This window comes from Astatotilapia calliptera, chromosome 7 (assembly GCF_900246225.1).
Source record: "Astatotilapia calliptera chromosome 7, fAstCal1.2, whole genome shotgun sequence".
Classification (NCBI taxonomy): Eukaryota; Metazoa; Chordata; class Actinopteri; order Cichliformes; family Cichlidae; genus Astatotilapia; species Astatotilapia calliptera.
Genome location: NC_039308.1, coordinates 43,183,548 through 43,209,861, shown reverse-complemented (window position 1 = coordinate 43,209,861; position 26,314 = coordinate 43,183,548). Strand labels below are relative to the sequence as shown.

The 26,314-nt window shown below is 41.4% G+C and overlaps 1 protein-coding gene across 5 annotated transcripts; it reads left to right on the top strand.

Moving 5' to 3' along the window:
• On the top strand, window positions 1–26,314 carry tesmin (testis expressed metallothionein like protein). Of its 5 annotated transcripts, XM_026174900.1 has the most exons (13): window positions 746–915; window positions 1,005–1,040; window positions 4,160–4,498; window positions 4,668–4,758; window positions 5,654–5,737; window positions 10,543–10,672; window positions 11,911–11,939; window positions 12,069–12,127; window positions 14,496–14,567; window positions 15,743–15,845; window positions 16,369–16,506; window positions 22,786–22,889; window positions 25,800–26,311. In XM_026174900.1, the coding sequence occupies exons 3-13, from the start codon at window positions 4,161–4,163 to the stop codon at window positions 25,981–25,983; spliced, it is 1,332 nt and encodes a 443-aa protein (XP_026030685.1). In that variant the 5' UTR covers window positions 746–915; window positions 1,005–1,040; window position 4,160; the 3' UTR covers window positions 25,984–26,311. The 5 variants fall into 5 exon arrangements, with proteins under 5 accessions (XP_026030682.1, XP_026030681.1, XP_026030686.1 ...); XM_026174897.1 differs by lacking the exons at window positions 746–915; window positions 1,005–1,040 and adding an exon at window positions 1–282 and having other exon boundaries at window positions 10,543–10,666; window positions 25,800–26,314; XM_026174896.1 differs by lacking the exons at window positions 746–915; window positions 1,005–1,040 and adding an exon at window positions 1–282 and having other exon boundaries at window positions 25,800–26,312.

Sequence of the window (26,314 nt, the reverse complement as noted above, 5' to 3'; positions counted from 1 at the left end):
TCAAAATAAAAAAGGAAACATGAGACCTCCACAAAGACACAGACCTGACACTGTGATGTGGAAATACAAAAGTAAATAGACGATCTCTTAAAGAACTGGTCGTTTATGCTGAAGTCTATTCCTTTCAGCTCCCTAACCGTGACTCTTCACCTGCTCCTTCTGCTTGAAATGGTCAAATTTGGCGACAATTGGACGTGGCCTCCGGGCCCCAGGCCTCCTGGTTCAGAGACAATGGACTATATCGAAGCTGATGTTCTTCATGGTGTCCTCTGGAAGCTTTAGGTGGGTCTGGATGAAGTTTTTAATAGTTTCTTCTGAGTCCTCTCCAACATACCTGAAAAGACAAGGTTATCTCTCATACAACGGGCCTGGAGATTGATGACAGTCTCCTTCATTTTTCTTATTTTCTTCACTGAAATGGGTGAGACTCCGTCAGGGATTTAAATTTCCGCTGTAAAATCTCCATCAGTGACAACACTGCGTTGAAGCTGGAAAATCACTTATCGATTAAATATTCCATCATCTTTACCTAACTGCCCATTTCTGTTTCGATTCTTTTATTTTTATTTTTAATTATTATTACTTTAAAGACCACCTGTGCATTAAGCGACCGATGAAAAGCCGAACACTTCCTGTATCTGTTTCAAACTAAAAGCCCTGTAGCCGTTCGCGGTAATAGAAGCCCTTCACTGTTCCTCAAAAAGCCTTTATTGTGAAACGGTTACTGGAATAAATTTCGGGAATCACTTTGAGGGCAAAATAAAATTGTGAGTGATAAAAGAAAAGAGGCAGTAAATAGATGTGTTGCACACCAGCATCGCTCATAAAGCCCGCAGTTCTTCTCCTTGAAGTAGGCTATGAGCGCAGCAGTCTGTCAGTAACGGCCACAATCTTTTTCACACTTGAATCCAAACGGTGAACACACGTGTAACTGATCGTAATGTATACATGTAGAACCGCGTTTGTAACCGTAGTAACGTCCGGTGTTCTGGCTGTCTTGAAAGGCTAGGTTAGGAGACCCAAGAAACCGCTGTAGTAAGGTAAGTATTCACAGTTATTTGTGTAAGTCACCAATAAGCTACATTGTGTGGTTAAAACTTAAAAATTAGTTAGCATTGTGTAACTGATTTATATTCAGGTAAAGATGTCAAAATGATTAATTATAAGTACCGTTAGGTTAACGGATACATTAACCTAGGCTAATCGGAATAACGTAACGTCTGACTTTTAATGAACCAGTTAACATTTCGAGATACCAGCTGAAGTAGAATGAGCTCAACGGCCTCTCATGTATAAAACGGATTCTCTTTACACCGCAGATATTTTACCGCAGAACACATTATAAATTTAAAAAGTAGGCTACAAAATAGTGGAAGCTCTCATCGGAGTTGGGGTGTGACAGTAAACAGGTGGTTACTCTAAGTGCTGAGTAAACAGAATTTGACTGTCTTGATAAATGTAGCAAATGCAGCGAGACAAACACAGGAACTATGACAGTAAACAGGTGGTTACTCTACGAACTGTGCTGAATTTGACAATATATTATCATATGTGACTGTGTAATGAATGTTGTACAGTAAAAATGAACAATAATTTCAGTCATTCTGAAATACTGTTGCTGGAGAATCGTGAACAAAGTTAAATGTTGTTCTGTTTATAAAAACATCTATGTTTCATTTTATGCTATAGTTTGTTTCGTGGTGTCGCAAAATAAGCTGTTTACGGCAATATTTTTTCATCGTTTTGATGGTCACTGTAGTGGCTATCTTAATTTCGTAAAGTTCTCTCTTTCTCTTATATTTAATATAACCACACTACAGACAGACAAGCACCTGTTTTTATACGTTGTCATTAGCAACAACAACGACAGTAAAACCATCCCCTGTCCGCTTGTTTATTTTCAATATAAAACTTTCACAATAAAGCTCAAGATGCTGTTGAGTCTTTTCAAAATAAACTGAATCACATGAAAGAGTATGCAGAGTATTTACGGATGAAAAGCAAAAAGAGACGATTTTATTTTATTTCTTTGTTTGAGCAAAAATAATCTTGACCGTCTCCAGTCAGTCCAGAATGCTGCTGCAAGGCTCTTAACAAAGACACGAAAAAGAGAGCACATTACACCAGTTTTATTCTCATTTCACTGGCTTCCAGTGCATTTTACAATTTGAAAATCATAGTACTGACTTTTAAAGCTCTGAATCATGATGCTCCTGCTTACATTTCCAATCTTTTAGAACCCCATGCTCCCTCTCGCAACCTGAGATCATCTAATCAAAGGCTGTTGGTCCTACAAACACGTTTTGAGACCAGAGGAGATAGATCTTTTAGAGCAGTGGCCCCCAGGTTGTGGAGTGCTTTGCCTCCATGTTTACGTTGCCTTGATTGTGTTTATTCTTTTAAACAGCACCTAAAGACAAATTTATTTAGATTGGCTTTTAACTAGAGTTGTGCTGTATGATCGATTGTGTTGTTTTATGTACATCTGTTTGACATTATTGTGATGCACGTTGTGGTTCTTATTCTGTGAAAAGTGCTATATAAATATCAGTTATTTCAGTACATTTTATCCCTACTTCCTGTGGGCAGCCTCCTCTTTTAGGCACCAGTACCTCACCTGTTCAAGTCTGCCCACCTGTGAATCTCACCCTGTTGTCCTGTCTCACAAAACCTTAAAATAATGACCCAGGAAACACATGAATTTGACAATAAATTTATTTTTAGCATTTCTCAATAAGACCATTAGAATAAAAGTTTTAAAAAAATTAGGTAATACAAATTAAAAATTCTAGTAGTATTTAAACAAAAAATAATGTGCAAATACGAAACTAAAAATGGCTTCTGACAAAAAAAGGATTTTATTTTCCAGTCCAAAACAACAAGTTTTCGAAGTTTACATTTAACGTTTTTTGTGAAATGCTTTCACATTTTTTTATAAAATCCTTGCTTTCGTTTTCTTCCATCGTGCTGTTTTGCTGTTCGCGCTATGTTCTTCGTTAGTATTGAGTGCAGTGTTGGCAGATGATATAGGCAATATTGCCCCCATAGCTTCCTGTAGTGTCGACAAATGGTTGCAGCCATGCTGTCCACCTTCTCTGTGTATCTCTTAAGCAGTAAGTGGATCTTTATTGTCTGGCTAGCTCCACTGACATGGGAAAATCCACCTGTTAGTTATAGTTTATTTATTTATTCATTTATTTATTTATTCATTTATTTATTTATTTATATAGCACAAACCTGTTAGCTGTAATGTTCAGGTTTCTAAAGCACTTTATAAATCAGGACTGTGTGAGGAGAATCTGTTTGGTTCACCAAACTGACAAGCTTGAGTCAAGCTTGAGGAAGCAACAAAAGCAGAATTGCAAATACAGCACGTCATCATCTCTGCTAAGAATATGCTGACGACCCCTCACATAAACAGTTTGTCACACAGTCCTCTGGCAAGAGGCTGCTGTCCATCACTTAAGCCTTATTTTATTGACTTCCTGTTTGACAAGAAGTCACTGATCTACACACACAGCAGATATTCTGTTTTTTCTTTTAAGATTCTTGGGTTTAGACATTTTAAAATACATATTATCACTCTTCAAGTGATTTAAGGAATATGAGCTTCTTCTGTGTAAACTTCAGCTTTCAACAGTTCTGCACTTTGACTTTTAGGTGAACGATTCAGTGTATTTCAGCTCATTTGAAAGTTATTTCACCAAATATTCAACAATGATTAAAAATTCAGCTCAAACCATTCTGCTATCAGCATTCACACTGCATTTTCTTCAGGAAATGCATCTTGTAGTTGGTTCTTAGTTAGCTAACATAAACTAATGTAAGTCTTTTAACCCCAATTAACCACCCAACCTGGTGTTGTTCTGCACTGACATAAAATACATAATTATAGTAAAAATATTCTAAAATATTCTAAAAACTTTAAGCGCTTATTTCTTAAATCCAGCTTCACAGACAGTGACTTGTATGTCGGCCTTTGAAAAGCAAGGCTTCAAGGTGTAAATGAGCCTATATACATGTAGTGTTTAACTGTCTTCAGATATATTATTAAAGCCAACTTGGCAGTTGAACTGAATCTTCAGCTTTAAAAATCCAAAATTCACTATTGATGTATTTGATGGATGTTTTATTAAAGCAGGTCTTTCTATTCTGCCAGGATGAATAGCCCTGCGACAGAGCTACAGCCACAGTACAACGAGGAACATGATGATACTGCTGATTCTTCTTCAAAAGGTTGCTGCTCTGAGAGACTCAATAATGTCTGTCCAATCTCAATAGAGATCCCCATTTGGTCTGGGCCTACTTCAAACATCAGTTTGCCAGGGATAGTTCCCAATCCTCATCACCATACTGTCCAATCAGAAATGTTGGACCCTCTCAACTTAAGGTATCATATTGATTCTTTCATTGATCCATATCAGTCGACTCAGTGTCAGCTGACTTATTCAGACTGCTTCCTGGAGCCACAGTTGAGCCAGTACCACCTTGTCAGTGGGTAAGCTTTACACATTATAGACACATTAAGTAACTAACTACTTTTGAACTACAATCAATTTTTTTGCTGGTGTGTTATTCAAAATGACTCTGATAAGTATGAAGATTTAAACCTTGCTTTTTATGTCTGGACCTTTGTGAAAGGAAAGTAATGTGTCTTGTTTCCTCAGCCCTGTGCCTGCTCCACCAGATGGCAGCCATCACAACTCAGTTTCTGCTTCTTGGTGTACCAATGAACACAGTCTCTACAGCATGATGCCGGTTAGTTCAATTAACCATTTTCTAGGATTTACTGTGAGTTAAGAAATATATGAAGTACTTTATTAACCAATATTTGGGTATATATTCCACTGTATGTAGCCTGTACCTCTTAAGTTGCACAAGCTCAGGGTTCTTCTCCACCACAAAGGTGACATTCCAATGTTCTGTGTAAATGCTGATTAAGCATTCACAGTATTAAGATCCAAATCACAAACACACACAGGTACACACGTGCACAAACGCATGCAAGCGCACACACACACACAGCAGATTTTCTGCAAATATTCTGGTTCTTCATTGGAGATTCTTGAGTTTAGAAATGTAAAATACATAATTTAACTTTTCAAGTTATTTAAAGATGAGCTTTCAATATTTAATCAGATTTGTATTTTCAATTTTTTTCCATTTTCATTTGTCATTAGTCAGCTTTTTCTAATGTACATTTTAAAGATGTTCAGCTACTTTTCAACTTTGAAACTTCTTCTGTGTGAAGTTCAGCTTTCAACAGTTCTTCACTTTGGCTTTCAGGTAAATAATTCGATGTATTTCAGCGCATTCAACATTTCAACCCAGAGTTTTTGAGCTTTAATGAGCTTGAAATGTAATATTTGGTATGAGAATCTTTTTTCTATAATGTAGCCTGAACTCTGTTAGGAAAGCTTTCTCCTCCAGGCTTCTCGAAGGGCATTCTTCTTTGGATGTTGGCTGTCTTTTGTTCAATTCTCTGTCAAGATGATGCCGTGCTGCTTCAATGTTTTGTTTTTTTTGAGGCCCAGGCTCTGGGGATTCCAGTCTTGACTGACAGTGTTCTGTTGTGCATTTAAAAAATAAACTCTGGCTCCTTGAAAGCAAATTATAAACAATGCAAGACGTTTGTATATTTGTGTATTTTCAGGGTGAGTTACACAAGCCTTTCCCCATGGATCATCAACAGTTTCAGGAGGGATTGACTGAAGCCATGTCTCACATCACACACCCTGTAAGTTTAACAAATTTCTCTCTATTCACTAAGAAAGACTAGATTTCAGCAGGTCAAGTTTAATTTTGCATCCATGTACAGTGTTCCTACAGGGAAAACACTTTATCCCTGCCTTCTTGTATGTAAACTAAAAGAACATCACCAGATGTCAGCTCTCTATAGCCACACAGAATTTATTATGCTAATATGATTATTTTGTAAACAATATTCAAGCAATTTGCATGTAATTAACACACTGATAATTATGTATTTGTATTGTTGAATTATCTGTGGAACTTCTAGTAGACTGCAAGGCCTGTATTAAATATAATAATAAAAAAAACAGTGCAGACTTTAAGGCACAATGTTTTTGAATACAGGAATTTGCCTCATGTAATTTTCAGGACTCAGAAACACATTTAAGTGCTGTTAAAACTGCAACAAATATACTGAGCATGATTTTTTTCCCCCTCTATACCCAGTTTTAAGCATCAGTATCACATAATGTATCATAGCTTTAATAGTAAAACAGTGTGCACAATAGTGCTAGGTGGAGCCTCACCTCACAGTAAGAAGGCTCTTGTTTCAAACAGGCTTTACATCTCTTTCTGTTTGAAGTTTGCATGTTGTCCATGTCATGTGGTGCTTCCTCTGAGCACTCGAGCTTCCTCTCACAGTCCATAGACATGGTAGATAAACTGTTTAAAGTGTAAAGAATATGAATGCATAGATGTATGTGGCTCATTTTCACTTGAAAAACTGTCATGTCATGTCTTTGACCCAGCGTTTTCTGTTTTCTATTGTTGTGATATATTTTGGTGTTTGGTTCTGTTCTTCCTCAGTTAATGTTTAGTCATTTCTGTCTGTGGTTTTCCTCTGGGTAAAGTCCGTGTTTCTGAGGCTACGTCCACACATACATGGGTATTTTTGAAAACGGAGATTTTCCGTTTTTGTTTTAAAAAATAATCCCGTCCACACATAAAGGCAGAAATGAAGGAAAACGCTGCTATGAACATGCCAAAGCAACAGGTGGCGATATATTCCTAACCGTGCAGAAATGTTGACCAATCAGAAGTCTAGAAGCCTCGGTGGGAAAAAGTAAACAAAGCTGGGGCATAGAAGCAGAACCGAGTCGTATGTGTGGAGGGACAGTAACTGTGTGTATATGTAAGCATTTAAACACTGCAGAGAGTACAATTAACAGTAACAGTATTATAGAAATTCATTTCACCGAAACAATAACGTGGCGCACAGGGTGACGTCAAAAAATGTGCACACCTTTGACCTGCATTTTCTCTGTTTTTCTAGTCCACACGTAAATGCAAAAACGGAGTTTTCAAAAATATCCACCCTGGCCGGAGTTTTTAAAAATCTTCGTTTTCAGTGACCAAAAACGCGTTTACGTGTGGACGAAAGGTGCAAACGCATAGAAAAATCTGCATTTTCAAAAATACCCGGGTACGTGTGGACGTAGCTTTAGTCTGTGTCTTTGCATGTGTGAGTTCCTGTTTTATGTTGTAGGTCTGCGTCTCCCGTCAGTGTTCTAGTTTCGCTTCCCCTTGTCTCGTTATGTCCAATCACTCCCAGCCGTGTCTCCCTCCTGTTTCCCATTCCCTGATTGCCCTGTGTGTATTTAAGCCCTGTGTTTTCTCGTGTGCATGGCTGGGTCGTCTGCTTATCTCCCTCCGTCGTCTCTGGTCGTCGCTCCCTGCATCTCTGTTTCTGGTTTGCTTTCTATGCTTAGTTTTCTCAGTTTAGGTTTTATTCAGTTCTGTTTTTCGCCACCCTCGCCTTTGTTGTTTGAGCACGTTCCTTCAAAAAAGCTTCCTCACCTCAGTTGTGCCGCATCTTGGGTCCTTTAATAATTCCATACAGCTCGCCTCGTGAACCGTGACAAAAACAGATCATGCTCAACAAAAAAAGAAAGAAAAGAAATTTAGATTATGATATCCAGTAAAATTGTTCTGATAGCAGTTTTTCCACAAAGCTTAAATATCTATCTCTGACCTGAAAATAATGAATTTGTTTACCTCTATACTGAGAAATGTTGAAAAATAATAATTAGGCCCTCTGTGAATCGCCACCATATCGTGGTGGAGAGGTTTGTGTGTCCCAGGTTTCCCAGGAGCTATGTTGTCCCCCTGGTAGGAGGCAAATTGGTCCTGGATGAGGGACCAGGCAAAGAGCGATTCAAAAGACCCCTATTAGTATATGATCAAGGAACAGTTCACCCTGTCTGGGATAGGGTTACTGGTGCCCTGTCCTGGAACCAGTTTGGTGGCTAAGCCTTAGTTCATGGAGCCTGGCTGGGCACAGCCCAAAAACGGGACATAGGCCCATCCTCCTGTAGGCCCACCACCCACAGGAGGTGCCTTAGGGGTCGGGGACGATATGTGTGTCGGGCGGTGGCCAGGAGCAGAGGCCCTGGCAGACCAATCCCTGGCTACCAAGACTAGCATATGGAATATCACCTCTCTGGTGAGGAAGGAGCCTGAATTAGTGTGTGAGGTTGAGAGGTACCATGATAGATATAGTCGGGCTCGCCTCAACGCAGGGCTCCTGGAGATGGGCTGGACTCTGTCCCAGTTCTAAGTTGCCCTTGGTGAGAGGCAGCGGGCTGGAGTGGGTATCCTAGTATTCCCTCGGCTTGCTGCCTGTATATTGGGGTTTCTCCCGCTGGACAAGAAGGTTTGTTCCCTGCGCCTTCAGTTCAAGGAATGGGTCCTGACTGTCGTATGCACTTATGCACCAAACGACGGTTCAGAGTACCCAGCCTTCTTGGAGTCCCTGGGCAGTGTGCTTGAGGGTGCTCAACCTGGGGACTTAGTTGTCCCACTGGGAGACTTCAACGGTCATGTGGGCAAAAACAGTGAGATCTGGAGGAGCGTGATTGGGAGGAACAGCCTCCCAGATCTGAACCCAAGTGGTGTTTTGGGTTAAACAACTCCTTGGTGGCAGGGCCCCTAGGGGTGGATGAGGTTTGCCCTGAGTTCCTGATGGCTCTGGATGTTGTAAGATTGTCTTGGTTGTTATGCTTCTACAATATTGCGTGGAGATCAGGGGCGGTACCTCTGGATTGGCAGACCGGGATGGTGGTTCCCATCTTTAAAAAGGGGAACCCTAGGGTGTGTTCCAATTATAGGGGGATCACACTCCTCAGCCCCCCTGGGAAAGTCTATGTCAGGGTGTCGGAAAGGAGGGTCTTAGAGTAGAGCCGCTGCTCCTCCACATCGAATGGAGCCAGATGATGTGGTTCGGGCATCTGACAAGGACATCTCCTTGGCACCTCTTGGGTGGCTTCAGGGTGAGGTGTTCTGGGCATGTCCCACCGGGAGGTTGTCCTAGAGCAGACCCAGGACACGCTGGAAAGACTATACCTCTTGGCTGGCCTGGGAACACTTTGGTGTTGTCCCGGACAAGCTGGAGGAGGTGGCTGGGGAGAGGGTGATCTGGGCTTCTCTGCTTAGGCTGCTGCCCCTGCCTCAGATAAGCAGAAGATGCATGGATGGATAGATAGAAAAATAATTATGACCCATTTCCCATGTATTTGACGGCCTTTAACTTGGAAACTTCTCATATTATGAAAGTAATATTTTGCATCGCTTAGTTAAAGATATATAGACTAAAGTTATGATTTCATAAATAATCTTATTGTGATGTGAGGAACTGAAAAACATCAGAATAATATTTACTTGATTTAGCTGTGCCACAAGGCCCAGAGGCTGGTACGAGATATGGACCCAAGTGCAGATACCACACGGAGACAGTGAACAATTTCATAGATTTTATTTGCACAGAGGTAGGTGACAGTTAACTAGCGACAATCGCCTGAAAAGACACAGGGACTTGGGAGACGCAGGAGACAGTTTACTGGCGAGAATTACGTGAAACAACACTAGGGCTCGGAACAGGGATTCACGGGGGCGAGTGGTTCTGTAACACAGGAAGAGAGAGATTAGTGATCAGAAAAAGTGAACCGAGCATCAGAAGGCTGGAGAAAGACTTGAAGTGATAGCTTACTCGCAGGTGCGGTAGTTTCAGGTTTGGGGGGCCAAGTGAGCAGCAGACTGGTGAATTATAGTTTGTTTCTCCAACCTGAGTTTGAGGAAGCTTTGAGACGGGCGGCAGGAGGACAGGTAGGTTAAGCAATGAATATTTAATTGGTGTGACAGCAAAGCGAGGGAATGGTGGTGGAGAATCCAGGGTGAGACTGAGGCTGGCTAAAGATGAACTGGTGAGAGTTATTGACACAAGGAAATGAGGTAAGTATACAATTGAGGAGAGATGTCCCCGCCAGGCTTAATTGCATTTATATCAAATGTATTTGTCTCAGGAAATCAGAAGAAAAACAAAGCTTTTGGTTACCCCTGTGACAACCACCTGTGCAAACTATATTTACTCCAGCACTATTGTTAAAGGATGTCCACACAAGAAACAATTTCGCTGTTGCACATCACATTGTCCCACATTTCACTTTTTGCTGAGGAGTGGTTGCTGGCAGCATTACAGGCTCTGAATGTCTAGGTAGCCCTGTAATTACATTTACTACGTTTTCTACACTTTCATGTAAAGCAGCAGTATCTTTCCCTCTGAGGATACTGTGTGGAGTCACTCTTATTGCTGAGAAAAATTCAACTTCAACTACTTTGTGTCACTTGGAGTAGCTCAATATTAATGGCTTTCTCTGGCCATGTTGCTTCTAATAATTTTTTGTGCCTGAATTCATTCTGAAGTTTTGTCTAATGTATAATGGTAAACTGAAGTTTTAAATTAAAATAGAAGTAATAAGAAATTTTGTTTGCTCTTATTATTTTATCACCCTATAGATGGTGTGTATGGTCAACGGAGGTGAGCACTTGGCGCTAGTTAATCCACACCAGCAAGGACCTGTGCTTCTTACCATGGAATCTGCATCAGCTCAAAGAAATGACACTCTAACTCAAGGGAAAGGTTATGGTAAATTTACGTACTAGAGGTTATAATATTGCTTCAAGTTTAGTTTGTGCCAGCCATAAGATAAAGTCTGACACATAAAAGAGCAAGTCTTAAACCTTGATTTATGGTTTTATCTGACTCATTTTAACAGGACTTCTTTTTTAACCACCTCCTGAAAATAGTGACCTGCTATTAGCATTTTTAATATTAATCTTATATTGGCTTTCAAACAAGTTCCAGCCTAGATAGCTTCCAGCCTAGCTGATATTTTGAGATTGCTTCCTCATCGCACAATTTTATTTTTATTGTATTTTATTTTTAAGAATTTACTACAGTCTTCATCTACTAATGCATCTCCAGAAATTTAATCAAAAAGCCTTTGGGGTTCCTTCATGAACACGACCCTGAGATGCTTAAACTCCTCCATTTGGGTTCCCAACTCATATCTGACCCAGAGTGGGCACTCCATCCTTTTTGATGGTCTGCACAGAAGTCCAATAACAGAGCACCACTTGTGTGTTCAGATTGAGCAGCCAAAGACAAGACTAGATACGTGGATGTTTATTTTATAAGTATTTTATTATGTCTGGCAATTGTCTTTGTATGTATATCACTTTTTTCATTCCGTGGCTGTATTTTTTCCATGACCTCTGGTCTGTTCTGTGGAAGTATAATCACTTTTATAGTATATTTAACGATCACCTGTACATTGCCACGAGAAAAATTAGCATTTTCAACAATCCATCCATTCATTTTCTTAAGTGCTGATCTCATTCAGGGTCTTACTGGCCACTAAAAGCACTTTAGATTATAGCTTCATTCTATATGCTTTAAACAATTTTTCTCAATTTATAATCATCAGTACCCACAGGAAACCCATATATTTACAGGGAAAATATGCAAGCTCCTCACAGAAAGGCCCTTGCCAGAGTTTAAACCAGGATTTTTTAAATTTTTTTATTTTTTTTGCTGAATTTCCTTTCCTTGCAGCAAGAAGATAGGACTAAGTCATTTTCACCAACAAACCTGGACATAGAAAAAGAAAAAGTAGAAAATTGTGATTTTTAAACATAAAGATGTCATAATAGTTATTACAGATGTTGCAAGCTCAGTTTATGTTCCTATAGTCTCTTGCAACACAGTTGTAACCGATAAGTGCCATAGCTGATTTTAATTTTTAAAAATCAGCTATGGCACTTTACAGTTGTTGATTAAATTGGGATTTCTGTAGATGGTGATTTTCCTTTTGTGTTTATCAGAAGTGACTGTACTGGGGACTTCCAGTCAGGTAGGAATTACTTAGAAATTATTTTTTCCCATTTTGAATGATCAGTTGATTAACTGAATTTCTAATATTTCATCAGTCATGTATTAAGTCTTTTTTTTAAATTTTTTTTTATTTCCCCTGTACCACCAGACAGCTGGTCCACTATACGAGGCTCAAGATCAGACATTCAAAAAGCAGCTTCCCACAAGGTTAGGACTGTGAAACTGAAACCAAAGTGTGAGCATTGTGCTTAATATACTGACCAAGTAGGGGAAAAAAATCAACAGTAACTGCTGTTGTCTTAAAGGTCCAATAATGCACATATGTTGTAGAATCTGTAAACTGTAAATCTAACTTGAAAGGCTGCTAGTACCACCCATTTCAGAGAAAAGATTTGAATGTCTGATAATTAGCCAAGAGGAAGCCGTGAGGCTCATTCCCTAGAATACACAACAGCACAGACCTGAATGAGACACTGTGGCTTCTACCTTTCTCATTGAGCACTCGGGTTAATGGCTTGAGCATATTAGCAGTTTACCCTTTAGTTAATAGGCCAGGTTCACATTTCATTGTCATTCTGTTTATTTACAGCTGGAAAAGAAAAATATAAACAGCAGAGCAAATTTAAATTTGCTCTGTTAAAATACTCTGTAAGTGAGTGTGAAGACTAGGAGAGAGGAAAAATCTAACAGACAGCATTTATACAACATGCCTCATGGAATTATGCAGCGAAGAAAACATTGATAAATAACTCTAAATATGTTTTAGATGTTAGATTCCTGAAAGTAGCCACCCTTTGCTTAGTTGAGAGCACTGCAAACCCTTGGCCTTCTCCCAATGAGCTTCATGATGTAGTCACCTGAAATGGTTTTCACGACACAGGTGTGCCTTGTCAGCGTTCATTTGTGGAATGTCTTGCCTTCTTAATGGGGTTGGGACTATCAGTTGTGTTGTGCAGAAGTCAGATTGGTACACAGCTGACAGCCCTAACTGTCAGCTGAATTCATATTATGGCATGAAACTATCTGCAAAGTAAATAGAAACGACAGTCCATCATTACTTTAAGAACTGAGGGTCAGTCATTCCAGAAAATTATGCAAACTGTGTGTCCCCAATTGCAGTCACAAAAACCATCAAACTGTACACGAAAATGGCTCACATGACTCACAAGGCCAAGAGTCACCTGTGCTGCTGAGGATAAATTCATCTGTTACCAACCTCAGAAATCGCATGTTAACTGCATCTCAGATTAGAGCCCAGATAAATGCCACACAGAGTTCCAGGAGCAGACTCATCTCTACATCCACTCTTCAGAGGAGACTGCACAAATCAGCCCTTTATGGTCAAATAGCTGCTAAGAAACCACTACTAAGGAAAAGTAACAAGCAGAAGAGATTTGTTTGGGCCCAGAAACACAAGGAATGGACATTAGACCAGTGGAAATCTGTGCTTTGGTCTGATGAGTCTAAATTTGAGATCTTTGGTTCCACCTGCCATGTCTTTGTGCGATGCATGGTTCCCACTGTGAAACATGGAGGAAGAGGTGTGATGGTGTGGGTGTACTTTGGTGACACTGGTGGGGATTTATTCAAAATTGAAGGCACACTGAACCAGCGTGGCCAGCACACCATCCTGCAGCGACATGATGTTGGACTATCTTTTATTTTTGAACACGACAGGGACCCCAAACAAACCTAGCTGAGTAAGGGCTATTTGACCAAGAAGGAGAGTGATGGAGTGCTGCGCCAGATGGCCTGGCCTCCACAGTCACCTGACCTAAAACCAATCAAGATGGTTTGGGATGAGATGGACCGCAGAGTGAAGGCAAAAGGGCCGACAAGTGCTCAGCGTCTCAGGGAACTCCTTCAAGACTGTTGGAAAACCATTTCAAGTGATGACCTCACGAAGCTCATCGAGAGAATGCCAAGAGTGTGCAAAGCAGTAATCAAAGCAAAGGGGGGCCAAAACATGTAAAGTATGTTTTGAGTTATTTCAAACTATTTTGTTTACTCACAAACTCCATATGGGTTCATTCTTAGTTTTGATGCCTTCAGTGTGAATCTACAATGTAAATGGTCACAAAAAAAGAAAAAACATTAAATGAGAAGGTGATGTATGCTTAATCATTCAGGTAAGGAAATCCCAAAAAGGTTGATTCTGTTCATCTGCACGTAGCGTTTTCAGTGGGAGAAACTTTTTGTCACTCATCCGAGTGACTTTTTCAGTCTCAGCTGACTGCAGGTTTCCCCAGTGAACCAGGTTGGGTCAGCTGATGGACAGAATAAACTTTTTGGCATTAAATGAGAAGGTGTGTCCAAACTTTTCACTGATGGTGTACTTATTAGTGTTAATTAGCCGACTAATGACACACTAGAATTATATATGCCTCCCTGGCTTCAGCTTAGATTTGTCTGTGCTTCATTTACATAAAGCTTGTGTGTGTGCACACTGTCATACATTTAAAAAAAAAAATCCTTGAATTCCTTGTTATGTTTTGTTTTTTGTTGTTTTTTATTTTTACCAATAGTATATGTATATTATTTAATGGGAATAAATTCTTAATTTTTACCCTTATAGAAATGTTGGCATGTTTTGTGACTCAAAGTCCAGGAAGCCCTGCCATTGTACCAGATCACAATGCCTCAAACTGTGAGTAGACATCATACTATTGCTTTTCTACTTCAAAACAATGTCACTAAACACTAGAAGATTAACAAAGAACTAAAATTTAACACTAAAATGTTGTTCATGTGGCTTTAAGAGTTAAGAGGGCTGATGACAATTTTCATAGTATGAGATTATTTTAAGTATTGAATTTGTAATATTAAGTATTATGCATGGATTCATTAAATATGGCCTGCCAAAGATATGAAAAATAAATCAAGTCACTCTCAGGGGGTTGGGTGGGAGTCACCGATAAGATGTGCTTGATGGTAATTTATTACAGGCTCATTGTGCTTTTACAACAAATGTAAAGGACATTTGCATCATGTGATTACATACAAAGTCTATGCAGTGAGGCGAACTGACACTAATTCACATGGGGCAACGCAAATAAAGCCTAATCAGCATTCACTGAAATTGATCACTTTTGGTGAAAAATTTGCTGTATACTCTACATGCCTGTGCAAGCCCACAGTGGGTATTTGTGGGTAAACCATGGGGCTCTGTGGGTAGGGTGGGCAGAGCATCTCTTAATTTAGTTTGGCTTAATTTACTTATCCAACACAGGTTTCAAGTGGGTGTATCAAAGCGCAAAACTGGGTTTTCTATGAGAAAGGCTATAGTGGGGCTTGTCCAGAGGAAACTGTACACACACGGGAGTAGTTCACCCACATCTACTCTCTGTGGGCCGGCAAAGGTATTTTTACCTGCACATAATACAATATAAAAACTCGCAAATTTCTATCGGGATAGATTTGCGGGAACGTACAAAAAAGTTGAAAAACCTGAGGATAAAATATGTTTGCTCCTGAAAAAAATGACTAGAACAAAGAGCAGGGACACGGGAGGGAAAACCCAGAATTTAAATTCTTTCTTTTGGCTGGCACCACATGTAAAACGCCTGGACATGGCCACACAGATTAGGCCCAAGGGTCTCCAACATGACTGTAACTTAAGGTGAAACTATGCTTTGAAATTTGTGTCATTACATCATAACTGAGCATTCTCTCCTAACCTTAAACCAAGTCTTCACCTTAAAATGTTTGGATTTGCATGAAGTTTTCCCTCCAGTTGACTGTGTAATGTTACTAACAGACACTTACAAATTACATTTTAAAGGTAATTGTTGTTTGATGTGTATTTCTGTGTTTCTCTTTAAGCTACTGTGAGTGTTTTTCCAATGGAGTGATGTGCAGCAACTGTGACTGTTCTAACTGCCACAACAATGCAGAGCATGAAATGAAGCGTCTCAAGGCGATTAAGGTTGGCAGTGCTTTTTGAAAACATGGTCAAGTCAAAAACCCCATTAATGTTTGTGTGAGTTAGTTTTAACATCTAAGAAAATAATGAAAAATCTGTACGTATACTGTATATGTCAATGAGATGCCAGATGGATTGACTGGTATTAAAATTGGCAGATCTGAACCCAAGTTGAGACTTAGTTTAACACTTTCTTGGATGGAACATTTCTTCTTACGTATTGATATTCTTATCAAGCAATCTAACCATTTTTGAAAAGTCGTCAGAGTGCTTAAAGCATATTTCCAAGACCGGGAGCCTCATCCACAAAAAGTAGTATCAGTACAACCAATGTGCATATGGTGTGCACCTCCAAAAATACAATTTTATAAACTGTGTTGTTTCCACCTGGAAATTGCAGTATGTAGATGGTGTGTGTGTGTGTGTGTGTGTGTGTATGTATGTATGTATGTATGTGTGTATATTTTGCTTAGCTTGTGCTTCTTTCTTATTCTAACCATAAGATACCCATATTGTCATTATGTAGTGGTGTTTAGGTCATAACCCAGATGCCTTCAGGCCAAAAATTGCTGGTGTGAAGTCAGGAGCAGTCAGAGGTTGGCACAACAAAGGCTGCAACTGTAAACGCTCTGGCTGCCTTAAGCGCTACTGTGAATGCTATGAGGTACACACATACATAAAGAGTACCATTGTAATGGTCCCATAATCATAAAACAAGTTGCGTGTTTAAATGTGGAGGTACCTTTTTCAATCTTTCATGTTGGTGAGAGGGTATATCTGCTTGAGTCAAAGTCACATACACAAGGCACATGATTCTTCTAGTGGATGGCTTAGTTTGACATACCTACCAGCACAGTTATCCATAAATCTGCATGTGCACTGTACTTACTACCATGTCATGTGTCATGTCAGTCAGTGGTATTTTTCACTCTCACTGGTAGTCCCTTCACTAACTTGCCTGGAAATAGAGAAAAATCTCTCTCAGGTCCTGCCCACCATCTCCTCGCCTTCAGTTATTTTGATCATTCTTACCAGAAGTCATGAAATGTCATTCATTTTCTGTGGTCTCCGGTTGCCATATATCCTCAGTGTGGGCACAGGAGAAATTACTGGACTTTTTTTTTGTGGTCATTTTGCCCCACCAACACAGTGGATTTTGAATCAAACAATCGCAATGTGATTGTATTGCAGACGTATTTAATCTATTGCATTCGTCTTTAACAGTTCAGTCAATAAACACTAATGACCCAGTTCCACTTGCAGCCACATGTGGACATACATGACATCACCTCCGCCATGTTTGACAAATGATGTGATATGCTTCAGCATTCAGTCTTAGAATATACCACATTGGCCTCCTAAAGTTTTTGCTCTCAATTTCAGACACTTCCTTATATTCCAATAAAAAGCTAGCTTATCTCTCTGAACCAACTGCAGATCGTTTATCTACCTAACCTGGAAATGAGAAGGAAACAGAGCCTCACCTGGCCTTGAAATTGCCTGTCAGGCAATTATCCAATTACGCCTGAAAATGGAGACTATGTAAAAACATGGCTCTAATTATTAAGCAATTCACACAGTACTTTTGTGAAACTATTTGAATTAAAATCTTGATGTGATTTAAAACTCACTGCGATAGTGTAAAGAGCCAAAATTACAAAAAATGAGTAATTATCCAAAAACTTAAGGACCCCATAGTGTATATTTGTCATATGAAGGCTGTGTGCAGGCAGGAGTGGTGGTAAGGAGAACCCAATGCGCAGACACTCAGAGGCAGAAAGTAAACTCAAACTCAGATTTATTGCTAGATGGCAAACACAGAACTAGCAAAACTGAGAATACAAATACTAAACTGAAAATAACAGTAACACGGGCGGGCCACACAGCAAGATGAGGGTCAATCACAACACGAACAGATGAGAACACAGGGCTTATATACACAGAGGGAGCAATCAGGGAATGAGAGACAGGAGGGAAACACAGCTGGGGCAAATCAGGCCTAACGAGACAAAGGAAGCGAAACCAGACGCATTAACATGAGGCACGGACTTTCAAAGTAAAACAGGAAACATAACACAGAGACGCAGACTTGACACGGGGATAAAGCAGACAGGGGAGACAGCAACTATGGATCACAGACAGAAAACCAGAACACTACAACTCTAACAAAACCCACACAGAGAACCTAAACTAAGAATAATCGTATAACTCATAAGGCAAAGCTAGACTATAATGAAACAAACAAAATCAAAGAACCAAAAACACAAAACACTGGGTCGACGACCCAGGCACCCTAACAATATTGTTTAACCATATATTCCTTTTTTTTTTTTTTTTTTTTTTTTTTTTTCCGCCTGTCCCATTTGGTTCTTTAGCCATCAGAATTGTTGTCTGAAGACCAACAAGGATACCCAATGGATTTACTTTGCCAAATGGATCATCGTGGCATTGCCGTATTGGTCCATTTGGTCGATCTTTGTTTTTATTATTTATTATATTTTATTTACAGATGTTACAGACGGGACAGACATGAGTGAGAGATAGGAAAGGGAAAAAGAAAGAGGAAGGAAAGGAAAAACAGAAGGGGAGAGGGACAGTGAGAAAGGGGGGGAGAAAAAAAATAATCTCCTGGATCACCTGTTGAGAGAAGAATAGAAAACAAGCAAAAAAAGACGACAAAAAAAAAAGAAACAAAGCAACATACTAAACACAACACCATCGCATTAATCTAGCTAAGTGTAAACAGCAGTAAATACTAAATATTCAATGTTGTTGTGCAGCACGCAGGACAGATGTGCTTCGAGGTAGCAGCCAAGAAAGGTGTAATTTGTAGGTTGCCCGCAAGGACCACATGAGTCGCCCGCGGGCCTGTTCTAAAAATAGCTCGCCATAACAACTTACCAGTAAGCTGCATCTATTTTTATTTATGATAAGTGCTTTAAATTGATTTAAAGACCAAGGCATTTTCCTTGGGGGGCTCAACCCGGGGTAGCGGTCATGTCCGGTTAGGGGCTCTGTTGGCTCTCAGGTGACTGTTTCCTCGCGGCTGCGTGCAGCGGGGCTAGGGGAGGGTCTGTGCTGACGGACGTGGGTTACTGACCTGGTAGCCTGGCTGCCCCTGGGTGGGTCCGGGATGGGCGTGAGGTTCTGGGGGTGCTCCGTCTCTGGGCTGGGGCCCTGGCCGGGCCTCGGGGGCTTGGGTCCTGGTTGGTGTGTTGCCGGGGTTGTGGGCGGGTGGGTGCATGGGGGCCCAGCCCTGGAGCGGGGTGCCGCCGGTGCATCGAGCCACCTGGGGGGCTCTTCAACTGGTGGGGGAGATTGTCACATCTTGCAGGAGCTTTCCTCTCTTCAGGAGCTCCCTCTGCAGGAGGGGGAGATACAGGAGAGGTGGAGGAAGATCTCAGCCTGGGTGTTTATTGTCTTATGTAGTCTGGAAGATGAGTGGATGGTGGGGTGGGTGCAATTTTCTCTGTGGTGGGGTTGGGAGGACTGTCCCGGGCTCTGTGGGGCCGGGAGGCGCTGCTGCGCTGGGCCCCGGTATGGATGGGCCTGGGCCCCCTTTCCCTGGCGGGTCGCGGAGTATGGGGGTGCCTACTGGGGTCAGCGGGGGAGCTGGCCCTAGGGAAGGGTCACTTGCCCCTCCCCTCCTTCCCTCCCCATCTCCAGCTGCCTCCCTCTTCCCGCTCCACCACAACCACCCACACATGCAGGACCTTGGAGTAGGGGTATGTCACCAGGGTGCAGAGGAGGCTACCCCCCCCTCTGTCCCCTTCTGGCTGCCTCTGCCTCAATTTTATCCCACAACTTAGACATTCACATTACTCACACTCTCATTACACATACATATAGGATCTTGGGGGTGGGCACGATACACGGAGTCCAAAGTACCATCAGGGTGTACGCCTCACCCCTGGCATCGTTGCCCACCTCTCAATTTTAAATACACGTAGACATTGAGGGCTATCAGGAGGGACCATGTGCTTACCTGCTGCTCTCTGGCAGGTAGCTCCAAGCCCTCCTGGGTTTTAAATGCACCTTAGAACACACATGCATCAACACTACAATGAGCGGGTGGAGGGAGGTTTGGAGTCTTCTCTCACCCCCATTCTCTGCGACCTGCTGGAGCGGGGGGGCTAGGAGGAGGAGTTGGCCGTCCGACTGCGGTCTGGAGTGTGGGGCCTTCCTCCTGCTGCAGAGTCGGGGCGGTCTGCCTCCCCCCACCGTAGGGAAAAGGGTAACACCACCTGGGTCTGGGTGCAGTTCCCCCCTCCAGGGGCGAGGGCACCTAGACCCGGTTTGTAGAGTACGCTTGGGGAGTGTGATCGTGTGTACAACGTCTCTTTATGTCTGTCTCCACGTTGGTTGAGTGTGGAGTAAGTGCATATGAGAGCATGAGGGTGGGAATGGATGTTTGTATCTGTGTGTGCCTGTATGTCTGTGTCTATATGTCAGGTTGGGTGTCAGGCGCCACCTCTCTGGGGACATCTCAGGCCCTCCAAGGTTTGGAGGCCTATCTCCCCCTACCACCACTTCCCCTGCCAGTGGCGGCCCCCCTCGGACATCGGTGCGTTGGTGGTTCTTTGTGTCCGGGGGTGGGCGTCCAGGTACACACCGGCTCACTCCTTGGCGGCCGCTTATCGGGGCCTGGAGCCTGGGGCTCGCTCGGGCCACTTCGGAGGTGGGGTGCCCCCGGCCTCTCGGCCTGGGGCTCGGTCACTCAGGCACGGCTGGCTGCCGGCGGAGCTCACGGGCGCGTCACTGCAACTCCCCCTGGCTTCTGCTCCGCGGCTGCTGGGTGAGCCCTCATCTGGGACTCTCCTCAGCTCTTTCTGGGACAGTGGCGCGGCTGCCCCTCTGTTGGTCTTCCTTGGTCTCTTGTGTTCTGGGGGCCTCTGGATGTCTGGAGTTTTGATCTCCTCCATACCTGCTTCATGCCCTGAAGGACGGGGCTGTGGCCCCCCCACACCCTCTAGCAGATTATTACATGAAGGAACCTTTTAAAAAACAAAAAACAAGCGCGTCCATGCTCACAGGTGTACACACGGGTGATCACACCCACAAACTACACCCTTTTTGGCTCCTACCTCAAAGCACACTGTGTTCTGTTGATCTTATGTGCTGCACAATAATGTTTAATATTTAGTATTTACTGTCATATTCCCATATATCATTGTGATGTTGTTTATTCTATTACTCTTGTTCTCTTCTGCTTGCTTTCTTTTTTCTTTCTCAGCAGGTGACCCAGGTGATTGATATATGCATTTTTTTTTCTCTGCCCGTTCTGTTGGTTTTTGTCTTTTGCCCCTCTCCCCCGTCCCTCTTCTCAGCTGTTTCTCTTTCCCTCTTTCTTTCTCCCCTTCTTTCCCCCAGTCAAGTCTGTCCCGTATTCAGTAAGTGAAAATAAAATAAACTATAAAAGGTGAATCAAATGGACCATTACGGCAAGGCTGGGATGGTCAATTTGGTAAAGTAAATCCGTTGGGCATCTTTCTTTGCCTTTAGACAACAATTCTGATGGCAAAAGAGCCAAACGGGACAGGCAAAAAAAAAAAAAAAAAATAAAAGACCAGATGAGCATCTTCTCTGTGCATTTACAGAGAAAAAAGGTGCTGCACTTTCCCTCTGTGCAGATGGTGCTGAAAGACAATGCTTCTGCATCTGAGACTTTTGACAAAGTTGCAGAAAAGTACACTCAAGTCATAAACTGATTTGGTCAAGAGTTTGAGAACAGGTTTTGTGACCTTGATCAGCTTGAGCCATGTGTCTCATTCGTTTCCAATCCTTTCATGAATGTGGACACAACATGCATTGCTGAGCAACTAAGTTCAATGTTCAGCTTGGATGCTGGACAGGTGGAAATTGAAATTGTAACATTGCAAAATGACGTCCACCTCAAAGCTTATCTGGGTTCACCAAACTTTTGGTGCCTTGTTGACACAGAAAAGTACAGTGGTGTTTGCACAGCAGCTATGAAGGTTGCCAGCCTGTTTGGTTCAACCTATCTTTGTGAATCAGCCTTTTCTGACATGAACTTCATCAAGAACAAACACACTGGTGAACAGCATGCAATGCCAGGTTTCCCACTAACAGACAAAGAAAGCCATATTAGATGTTCTCAGTGGCAACATTACAGTGTCATGTCAAAGTTGAATTTAATTATTGAAAAACAAATGTGTTTGTTAAGTGTAACATGTCACAATTTGCTTTAAAATGCTGCCAATAAGTTCTGTAAAATTTGAAAGTTAATTTTTGTATGTTACATACATACAAAAATAATGTATGTCACAGTGCATGATTTGTTAAAAATTGTTGTAATTAATAATTAATGATATTCATCTATGTAAAGACACTAATTATGTTAATTATTTTTCACCATAATTATAAAGAATGCAAGTAGGAAACCAGGTAGGAAACAGATAAATATCAATATGCAACGCTTTATTTCTATAAATCTCTGCAAGTATTTACATTTTCAAGTGATCACTTCTACAACATTTTCACTTACCACGATAACACATAATTAAGTTAAATTGAGGAAATTTGGTATTTGAGAAGTGTGGCAAACTTCTCAAATACAAACTGGCAAACTGGTAGCCCTTCATATTAATCAGTACCCAAGAAGTAGCTCTCACTTTCAAAAAGGTTGGTGTGACCCCTGACCTAAGCTGTGCTGAGGTGAGCTTGATCCAGCCACTACCTCTGAACCTTGCACTACCGCTATCAGACTTCTTCACCACCATTGACATTCCATGTACCTGTTTTGGCAGCCCCCACAACTGACTATATTATTTTAATGATATTATGCTGGTTGTATTAATGTCAGTTTGGGTCTTTGCAGATATTTGGCTAAGAATTACATTACCTTTGAAGCATAAGTACGAATACCAGTGATCATGAATCAGCTGTTAAAAAATTCACCTATATTTGTTTGATTTGTGTTTAGGCCAACATCATGTGTACTTCCGGCTGTAAGTGTGTTGGCTGTAGGAACTATGACGCAGGCCCACAAACTGGCTCCAAAGACAAGATTGTCAATGCGAAGGACAAGTGAGTCATGAAAGTATTTCTTTTTGATAAGCCCACACAAGAAAATCATACAGAATTGGTATGATTAGGCAAACATAATCTCAAACCAGGGTGTGAAATAGTGTCATTGTGTCAACACAGAGATACATAGGTGTCTTTTACGGTTAGTGTGTGAACAAATTGGAAGTAACACTCTTTTCACTATGGCCAGTATCAGTGTATCAAAGCATCAACACCAGAGACACCTTATGCATTTCTCAGAGACCAGACAGCAGTTGGTGTCAGTTGTTGCAAACACAGGTGTTGTACCATGCTGCATCACCATGCCTTTTCATCAGAGTTTAGCAATTAGTCTAGTAATCAATAACACAGGACGCTTAGCCACATGAGAACCAAGGATGTTCACTAAAGAGGTAAAGTAAAATTGTCATTTTATATGGGGGAATAACGTATTTTGAATATTGTTTAATGCTAATAAGTTGCTACATTTGGGCTTAGTGTTGGCGACGTTCCTGAACCTGGAGCAAATTCTCATGTGATAACCTCACCAACATGTGTAGCTTTGCTCTTAGGTTCAACACTGCTTCGGGATATCGTGTTGCATATTCACCAGAACTAATACAAAGCGGTATCTGAGTGCACCCCAGTGAAATGGCCCAATGAGGTCCATGCCAATATGCACAAATAGGACCTCCATTAAAGGTAACAGGCACAAAGCGCTTTTTGAATGGCCGGCTGGTTAACCAGCTGACACTACACGCACCATCGCTGCACGTCCACGCCCTGCTCAGGCCAACGGCCTCTACTGCGGCCTGAAAACCATCCAGAAGAGGCTTTGGGGTGTTCCCCTACCCACATCCTGCAAAGCATCATCACTGGTGCCAAGGGGGAGTAGCGGCAGAGCAACCAGATTTTCCAGCACATTGGTCTGCCGCTCAGCCTGGTCCTGCTTAAATTAGGCTTAAAACTTTGCTTTTTGCTTAAGCATATAGTTGTGACTGGATCAGGTGACCCTGAATCCTCCCTTTGTTATGCTCCAATAGGTGTAGGCTGCTGAGGGATTCCTATGATGCACTGTTTCTTCTCCACTCACCTCTTTTCACATAGAGAAATCCTGTCCCCTATCAGTACTAATTGATATCAGCTGCTTTAGTCCTAATTGATGGCCTATAAAGGCTCCTCATTACCCAGAAGGCACACAGGAAAGACTTCATGATGGGTAAAAGCAAAGAACTCTCTCAAGATCTTCGTAATCTTATCGTTGAAAAGCATTTTGATGGGAATGGTTATAGGTGCATTTCCAGAATGCTGAATGTTCCTGTGAGCACTGTGGGGGCCATTATCCGGAAATGGAAAGTGCATCAGTTCACCATAAACCTGCCACGATCAGGTGCTCCACGCAAGATCCCTGTCCGAGGAGTCCAAAGAATAATCAGGAGGGTTCTCCAAGAGCCAAGAACCACTCGGACAGAACTTCAGGAAGACCTTGCATCAGCAGGTACTGTTGTTTCAAAGAAAACTATAAGCAATGCACTGAACCGCCATGGCATCCATGCACGCTCACCACGCAAGACTCCATTGCTGAACAAAAAGCATGTCAAGGCTCGGTTAAAATTTGCGCAACAGCATTTGGAGAAGCCTGTGGATTATTGGACGACTATAGTATGGTCAGATGAAAGCAAAATTGAACTTTTTGGCAGTCATTCTACACACCATGTTTGGAGAAGAAATGGCACTGCTCACCACCCCAAGAACACCATACCAACAGTCAAGTTTGGGGGTGGAAGCATCATGGTTTGGGGCTGCTTTTCAGCAAGGGGTACTGGCAGACTTCATATTATTGAAGGCAGGATGAATGGAGAGATGTACCGGGACATTCTGGATAAAAATCTGCTGCCATCTACCAGGAAGCTAAAAATGAAAAGAGGGTGGACATTTCAGCAAGACAATGATCCCAAACACAAGGCCAAGGAAACAATGAAGTGGTTTCAAAGAAAGAAAATCAAGTTGCTTGAATGGCCCAGTCAATCACCTGACCTAAATCCCATAGAAAATCTATGGAGAGAACTGAAGATTAAAGTTCATAAAAGAGGCCCAAGGAACCTTCAAGATTTAAAGACCGTTTGTGTGGAAGAATGGGCCAGAATCACTCCTGAGCAATGCAGACGACTGGTCTATCCATACAAGAGGCGTCTAGAAGCTGTAATCACCAACAAAGGCTTTTCTACAAAGTATTGAATAAAGTGTGTTCAATACTTATTCCCTGTGTCATTTCACTTTATTTATTATGGTTTAACTTGTATACTTATATGTTCTGATTTGATTGTATGACTTCAATATTTGGCTTGATGGCAACATCTGGTGGAAATGTTGTGTCAATAGTCCACTTGGAAATCCCCTTACTGATAAAAATGCTGATGTGTCAAATACTTATTTTCCCCGCTGTATATATTATTTGTGCATTTAATCATTACTAATTAGGGTTAAACTCTGGCTCTTTTCAATAGTGGAGCTTTTGATCTATCTCCTTCTGTCCTCCGATCTAATAATCAGAAGGTTGGTGTTCGATCCCCGCCTGCTCCAGACTATATGCCAAATAAGCTTAGGCAAGATACTAACCACAAGGTACTCATTATCCATTTGAGTGTGAATGTTAGATATCAAGCACTTAAATATGTTCTCTCACACTACTGCTGGAGCAGAAAACTTTATGTAAACAAACATATCAACAACCTAAACAACTCTGTTTAAGTTGTTGATCGCACTAATTCTATGAAAGTGGTACTCATCTACTTACAATTAGAGGTATTTATGGAGTTTTTTTAAAAATATTTCTTGAATTAACAAGCCCATTTATTTATTTATTTATCTATCTTATTAAAAAAAGATACCAGAGTACTCATGTCTGTGAATGTTTGTTTGTGTGCTCAGGTGGCCTGTATCGGTGATAACCCCAGCTGTACTAGAGGGTGTAGGTGACTGTCTTTTTGCTCAGGCTGAGATGGCTGAGAGAGACACTCAGAGCCCTGCCCAGGCTGAGCACATGGTCCTGTGTGAGTTTGGACGCTGTCTTTCTCAGATTGCTAAAACCATGTTTGAGAAAAAGACAAACTAACACTTGTACACTGTAGAGATGGGAAAAACCGATTGCTTGCAACTTCAGAAAAGTAGACTTGGATGATCTTTATCTGTATATTTACAAGTTGTAATCTCTGGTTTCTGGAAGCTTTTACTGGTCAAAGTGAAATTTGAATAACTTTCTGAAATGTTTGTTGTTAATGTAAATTCATGTCACTGTTTCCTTTTCTTATTTTAAGCTTCAGATTTAGCTTTCAGAGTTGTTACATAAGAGACATGTTTATCTTTTTTAATTTGTGTATTCTTGTGTTATTTATGTTGTTGTGAATATAGGGCAATGTTTCTATTTATAAATTAGCCTTGAGATA